The 7240-nt window shown below is 47.2% G+C and overlaps 1 protein-coding gene across 2 annotated transcripts in view; it reads left to right on the forward strand.

The window, feature by feature from the left end:
* The first annotated feature begins 645 nt into the window (after positions 1–645).
* SCAMP2 (secretory carrier membrane protein 2) overlaps positions 646–7240 on the forward strand; it is a 32937-nt gene continuing 26342 nt past the window's right edge. Inside the window, exon 1 of one of the 2 annotated variants that reach the window (XM_005882763.2) lies at positions 646–920. In XM_005882763.2, the coding sequence (XP_005882825.1) occupies positions 864–920 (57 nt within the window). In that variant the 5' untranslated portion in view covers positions 646–863. The remainder of the gene's footprint in view (positions 921–7240) is intronic. The other variant, XM_005882764.2, reaches the window with a different exon arrangement.

Here is a 7240-nt window from a genome sequence, read left to right on the forward strand (position 1 = left end):
TTTTCAACATAAAGTTTCATAACAATTTTGTCCCCTTTAAATAGATCTCTGGTTACAACATGAACAAAAGACCAATGAGCAGCCCTGTACTAGTCCAGAGCAAGGAATGGTAGCGGCTGGATTCGGTGGTAGCAGAGATGAACAAAGCCAGAGAGAAGAATACATAGTTTGTGAGGAGTGCAGCCATCTCCCCCATGGCTGATGGCTGTATTGCTGAACTTCTTCATTCACTTAACAAATGCTTGATGCTCAGGTTCAAGTCCCAGCTTAGGCCCTAAACCTGTCTGGGCATCAAGGGGCAAGGCCTAAAAGAAGCAGAGCTCAGCTAGTGTGGGGGACAGCTGCGCGGCTGGTTCTTCAGAAGAGAACGCCTCCGCGCGGCCCTACCACCAGAGCACTCCCGCGTAGAAGCAGGCTCACATTCCATCTCCTCCCCGGTCTGCACCCGGTGTGCTTCCCAAACTTGCCCTCCAGGGAAGTGAAGGAGGTAAGTTTCCGGCTCCCCTTACGGGAGTTTACTTGGAAAGTTTACGGGAGTTTCCAACACAAATCTCGATGCTGTCAGACAGAGAAGCCGCGGGGAACGCCTCCGATACCCCAAGCCTGGCTCCCTAGTTCCTGGATGCCCGCCGACCCGGAAGCACGGGTACCAGGAAGAAGCAGAAGGCAGAGGAGTGCGGGGCAGGAGGGCGGAGCGGACCTCTGTTACGTGCAGGATCACGCCCCTTGGGGAGGGCGCTGCGCCTGCGCCGGAACGGCCGTCTCGCTCCCGGAAGTGGAGGGTCTGCCAAGAGAGAGCCGCTGGGTCTCGGTGCCCGGAGGCAGAAGCGCTCGCGAAGCTCGCCCGTCAGCCCCCGACTGCCATGTCAGCCTTTGACACCAACCCCTTCGCGGACCCAATGGACGTAAACCCCTTCCAGGTAGAGCTTCCAACACATCGCTCGCTCCAGTGCCGGAGGCCGCCGCCCGGGCCTTTTTCGGCAGTGCCGGGAGACGTGGCGTGGGAGGGACGGGCCGACTGCCCAATGGGAGAGCGGGCTCTCCCGGCTGGCCTGTCGTAGCGTGTGTGGGGCGGCACCAGCAGCAGGTGGAAGGCCCGAGGAGCTGGGCGCCGGTAGCCTGGGAAGAGGTGGGACCCTCTAACTGCCCAGACAAAGCCCCTCTGACCGGGTACTCCCGGGGAAAGGGACTGGAGCAGACTGGAGGTTCCCAGAGCGTCAGAGAGTAATGGCTTCACCTACCACAGGTGCTCGGTGAGGTGTGACTACCACAATCCTGCAGTCTTGGTTTGAGAGAGTCACGTTAGGAGAGGGGTTACAGCAGCATAATGAAGAGGTGGAAGGCTTAGTGGGATGGAGAAATGTGGAAATCCCAACACAACCCCGTCTCCTCTCCCCCAACAGCCAAACTAGCGTTTAAGGTATAAGAGGACCCCAGAGATTTGTCAGGAAAGGAAAGCTAGGGAGAGAGTGAGAAGCTGAAATATGGCCTTGATAAGAATGATACACTTTGGCCCGGCCAGTGTTGCTCAGTGGTTGACCATCGGACCCAGCACCAGGAGGTCACCGGTTCCATTCTCATTGGGGCGCATGCCTGGCCTGCGGGCTCCATCCCCGGTGGGGGGCAGTCAGGAGGCAGCCCACCAATGTTGATGTTTCTCTCTCATCCATGTGTCTATCTCTCTTTCCCTCTCCCTCTCTCTAAAATCAATAAAAACATTAAAAAAAGAAGTACACACTTTGGCCAAGAGTCTGCTTTGGACTGGATTGGCTAGATAGGAGAGCCCAGGTTAGGGAGGGAAGAGAAGTGAGAGAGCTCTGAGGGTCTTGGTGTTGGTCTGCTGGACCTGTAGGTGGTGGCAGGGTAGTTGAGATGCAGTGACCTATGAGTTGACCTCACATTTTAATCAAACGATGGAGGAAGAAATAGTCTTCCTACTTAAAGCCAAAACTTTTCCGCCTTTGAGCTAAGGGGATAGGGGCTCTCTTTTTCCATGATGAAATGCTGGGACTCCTGTTAGTGCCCAGCTCCTGTGCCTCTTGTTTCACGTCTGCTTAAAACCAGTTCTAGGAAACCTTGCTTGTGTTCACTGGTGATTTATGAGCCCTGAGGTTTCTGCTCTGTGAGATGTCACCAGGCACATTATTAATTCATCCTGCTTGGACTTTGGTAGTTGTCAGCTTCAAAGTTTCCTGCAGGTGTAGGGGAAGTTTTTGGAGGGGTCCTTCCTGCAACTAACAGCATGAACTTTCTCACCTTGAATCTCCTCAAGGGCCAAAGCCAACCCAAAAGAGACTAGAACAAAATTACTATACGTTGTCAGGAAACTCAACATTTTATGCTTCTTTCATGGTCTCAAGGTACCTTAGCTAATGGGGACCCTCAAGGCAATTTGTTAACGTGTTCTTTGTAACATCAGGGAGTTCTTGTATCTTAATACTTCCTGACAGGACCGTTAGCAGGACCTTTTCTCTTAGGTGACTCTGTCATCTCTGTTAGTTGAGTAAAGAAAGAGCATTTGGCCCTAGCCGGTTTGGTTCAGTTGATAGAGCATCAGCCTGGGCACCAAAGAGTCGCAGGTTTGATTCAGGGTCGGGGCTCATGAGGAGGCAACCAATCGATGTGTTTCTAAACACATTGATGTTTCTCTCTGTCTTCTCTCTCCTACTCGCCCTAAAAAATCAATGGAAAAATATCCTCAGTAAGGATTAACAAAAAAACAAACAAACAAAAAAGAATATTTGCATTTTATTTGCCAGTGTCTTCTGGTAACTGTTTTTGCTTTAATTACAAAACTGCTGTATAATACTGGAGTTTGAGTTTTCATAAGGATCTAGTAGGCTTTTGGTGTGTGTGCTGTGTAATCATTTGCTTTTTTTTTTTTTTTTGTCCTGTCAGAAACAGAAATAAAATATCTGTTGCTATCTGACAGAGGTGGTCAGCTTGTCCCCACGGCTAGTAGTGGGCAAGATAGTTGGCCTGAGTTCAGCTTTGTATTAGTACTAGCTTGAAAGTATTAAACTACATCTTCACCCCCAGAAATGATTGTGCAAACTGTGGTAGAAGAAACTTCTGCATTCAAGCAAGACAATCTGTCCATCAGGCAATCCCAGAATATGGCAGGACAGGAAACAGCTGTGGGCCTGTGAAGAGCAACATCTGGTTGGGGAATCCTTTGAAGGAAGAAGAGAGTTGGCTGGCTATGATTCTTCTCCATACTCTGGGCTGGTTTCCCCTCTTGGTGCACAGTTGTGTGGGGAGAAGGAGCTTTGGAAGTGAGGCCCCCAAACTCCTTCTGGAGCTGCTCTCCCTCTCCTTGTAATGGCAGCATCTGGTTCCCTGACTGCCAGGGCTGGGACAGTGGAGGGTGCAAGCCTTTGGGTGACAGGGTGTGGGCCCAGCTTCATTACCCATGGTGTTGGCACAGAACTCAGGAGGGAGGTGAAGGCCAGCCTTCAAAACAGAGTCTTTTGTTTCTATCACCTGATGGTGGGTTGTGAAAATATATTAGCATCCAGAGTCCATGGTGGACTATTAAAGCTGGGAATATCCTCAGAAGTCTGTTCTAACCCCTTCAGTTAGAGATGAGAAAACCAAGAACCCAATGAGGATGGGACATGCCTGAGTCACTGGATAATTTGCAGCAAGGAGGAGCCCAGACCTGGATCTCATTCCCAGAACAGTGTTGTTTTAAAGGTTTTTAAGCTCAGATATTGTCTTAAACTGCTCTGGAGTTATTTAGCCAGCCAAGGAAAAAAATGTTATGTCATCATCACCACCACCATCCTTAAAATGAGAGTACTGCCTGGCTGGTGTGGCTCAGTGGTTGAGCATTGATCTATGAACCAAGAGTTCCCTGGTTCGATTCCCGGTCATGTGCCCTGCCCAGGTTTCGGGCTCAATCCCCAGTACAGGAGGCAGCCGATTGCTGTTTCTCATCGATGTTTCTGTCTCTCTATCCCTCTCCCTTCCTCTCTAAAATCAATTAAAAAAACATTTTAAAAAATGAGAGTACTGATAGGGGTGAAAGTAACAAATTAGCATTAGCAAAGCTATTTTTTCCCCCAGTGTGTGGGGCTGGAATAATTGCCTTATGCTTTTTAAGACAGTACTTTTTAAAATATATATATTTTTAAATTGATTTCAGAGAGGAAGGGAGAGGGAGAGAGAGATAGAAACATCAATGATGAGAGAGAATCATTGATCAGCCGTCTCCTGCACGCCCCGCATTGAGCTGGCAACCTGGGAATTGAACTGTGACCTCTTGGTTCATAGGTTGACGCTCAACCATGCCAGCTGGGCAAGACAGTACTTTTAAAGTAGTGTATGTTCTGAGTAATAAGTTTTTGGGAATCACTACATATTTCTTTTTTTTTGAAGATTGATAAGTCTTGTTAATTTGTTAAAGGCTCTGAGAAATCCTACAGTAAAGATATTTACTCAACTTTGACCCAACATTTCTCAAAGTTATTAAACCATGGAATCATTTTTCTGCTAACTTTTGTAATATTTCATGAAACTTCCAGTTCTCCTTTAAGTGTTCTCACTCTCTCTCTCTCTGTCTCTGTCTCTGTCTCTCTCTCTCTCTCTCTCTCTCTCTCTATATATAATAGTAATATATATATATATTATTGATTTCAGAGAGGAATGGAGAGGGAGGGAGAGATAAAAACATCAATGATGAGAGAGAGAATCATTGTCCGGCTGCCTCCTGCACATCCCCTACTGAAGATCGAGGTCACAACCTGGGCATGTGCCCTGACTGGGAATCAAACCGTGACCTCCTGGTTCATAGGTCAATGCTCAACCACTGAGCCATGCCAGCCAGACCTTACCCATGTTCTTTATCCACCTCCACTCCCACCCCTGCACCACACTGTGGGCGTGGCCTTTTATGACCTCTTCCTTGTGCATGATATAGTTATAATTGGAATTATTAGAAAACTTCTTGCAAAGTAAGAGCTGCGAAAGGAAAGTTGTCACAAGAGTGCAGCTGAGGGTTTACTAAACTTGTAGGAGGAAGCAGGAAACTGCAAGCCAAGTGTTGCTGATTTCACAACCTCCAGTGGCACTCCCTAACCCCTCTATTAACGATGGTGCATCTGCTTTGTACTCTCTGGAGATGCTTGTATTGCTTTGGACTGATTCCAGTGTATCTGCTCCTAAAAGTTTCTCAGTCTTGTCGTGGTAATGAGGAGGTAAAGGGCTAAAAAGGTAGGCATTGTACTGTTCATTTGATTTTTCAGCAGTCCACTAACAAGCAGGTCACTCAGGCACATGCCAGCATTGCTTTCCTCCTTGGTATTTCTGCCAGGTTACCCCGGTGGCCCGCATTGATCTGAAGAAGGGGATTGGACCAGCTGGTGGTACTGAAGCAGTGGTTCTCAACCTTCCTAATGCTGCGACCCTTTAATACAGTTCCTCATGTTGTGGTGACCCCCAACCATAAAATTATTTTTGTTGCTACTTCATAACTATAATTTTGCTACTGTTATGAATCGTAATGTAAATATCTGACATGCAGGATGTATTTTCATTGTTCGCGACCCACAGGTTGAGAACCACTGGAATAGAGAAAGCCTTTAGGTCTTCATGAGTTTCCAGATCACACAATTTATCACTTTCACATGTTGCCTGTGCAGTTAAAAGATAATCTCAGTGGTATGGCTGCTTCCTGAGGATTTAAAACATTTCTCTCCTGTGGGAGGAAAAAGTGGTGACAGAAATGTGATTGGGATGTAAACAAAGTTATATGAGGTTCTCTGCACAGACACTGATGGTTTTGCTGCTTTCCAGAGAGGGTAGGCTCCAGCTTGACTCTAACTTTGGGAATTTCAAAACCACCAAATGGACCTGGTAGGAGTTTCCCGTGGGACAGGAGAATTATCTCAAGAAATTTATCTTATACATTTAGAAGTGTCCTGGAGTTCTGTCCTTGACTTTTTTCTCACTGTATACTTCTATGAGTAATTTCTTCAACTTGCATGGCTTCAGAATAGCATTCACATAACAACGATCCAAGATCTAGTCCTTTATCTAGTTCTCACTTATCTCCTGAGTTTCAAACCAGTATTCATCTCCCACTTGGACATTTCCAACCATTCCATATGTATCTCCATTTTGACCCAGTATCTTCTCAGATCCTCTTCCTGCTCCCACACACCCACGTCTGAAAAACCTGTTCCTTTTGTCCTGTGATCACTTATCATGCTCAGTGGTCGCCCTGTTCCCCAGTTACCCAAGCTGGCAACTCAACTCCTTCCTTTCCCTTCCCTGCCTCCTCCTCACTTGCTCTGTAGTAATGCCATATCCCTACCAATCCAGAGAGTGCCCAACCCTATGGCATCTACCTGAAAAGGGTCTCTGGGGTCTATCCCCTCTTCTCTTGTCCCCAGCTGTCATACTTTAGTTCAGTCCTCACTATCACCCGTGTACTGCTGTGTCCCAGCCAGTCTTCCCGGCATCCTTCCTCCAGTATTGTACAGTCCCCACTGCTGGCAGAGGAGATCATGGCAATCCCTGCTCACAATCTCTGGTTTTCCTCTATTGCCCATAGGGTAAAGTCCAAACTCTGCAGTCTGGCCCTACCCCTTCTTCAGGTTGGTTCCCTGGTGCTCTTGGCTGCTCTCTGTACACACACCACTCCACAGCCCTCAGAACCTTCTCCTGTTCCCTGAACACATGCAAGCTGTTTTTAAAGGTGCCAAGTTTCTGCAAATGTTATTTTTGCCTTGCCCTTTAGTGCTTGCTAAATTTCTTTCATTTCTCAACTGAGATGCCACCTCAGTAAAGCCTTTCTTTTTATTTTTTTTAAACGGTAGTTTAGCCTGACTGGCATGGCTCAGTGGTTGAGAGTCGACCTATAAACCAGGAGGTCACGGTTATTCTCAGTTGGCACATGACCAGGTTGTGGCTCTATCCCCAGGGTGATCCCCTGTGTGGGGCGTGCAGGAGGCAGCTGATCAATGATTCTCTCTCATCATTGATGTTTCTATCTCTCTCTCCCTCTCCCTTCCTCTCTGAAATTAATAAAAATAAAAATAAAAGAATACTTTATTGATTTTTATTTTTATTTTTTTAAATTAATAAATCTTTATTGTTCGGATTATTACAGATGTTCCTCTTTTTTTCCCCCATAGCTCCCCTCCACCTGGTTCCCACCCCACCCTATGCCCTTACCCCCTGCCACTGTCCTCATCCATAGGTGTAAGATTTTTGTCCAGTCTCTTCCTGCACCCCC

Source organism: Myotis brandtii, unplaced genomic scaffold (genome assembly GCF_000412655.1).
Source record: "Myotis brandtii unplaced genomic scaffold, ASM41265v1 scaffold74, whole genome shotgun sequence".
NCBI classification, from domain to species: domain Eukaryota; kingdom Metazoa; phylum Chordata; class Mammalia; order Chiroptera; family Vespertilionidae; genus Myotis; species Myotis brandtii.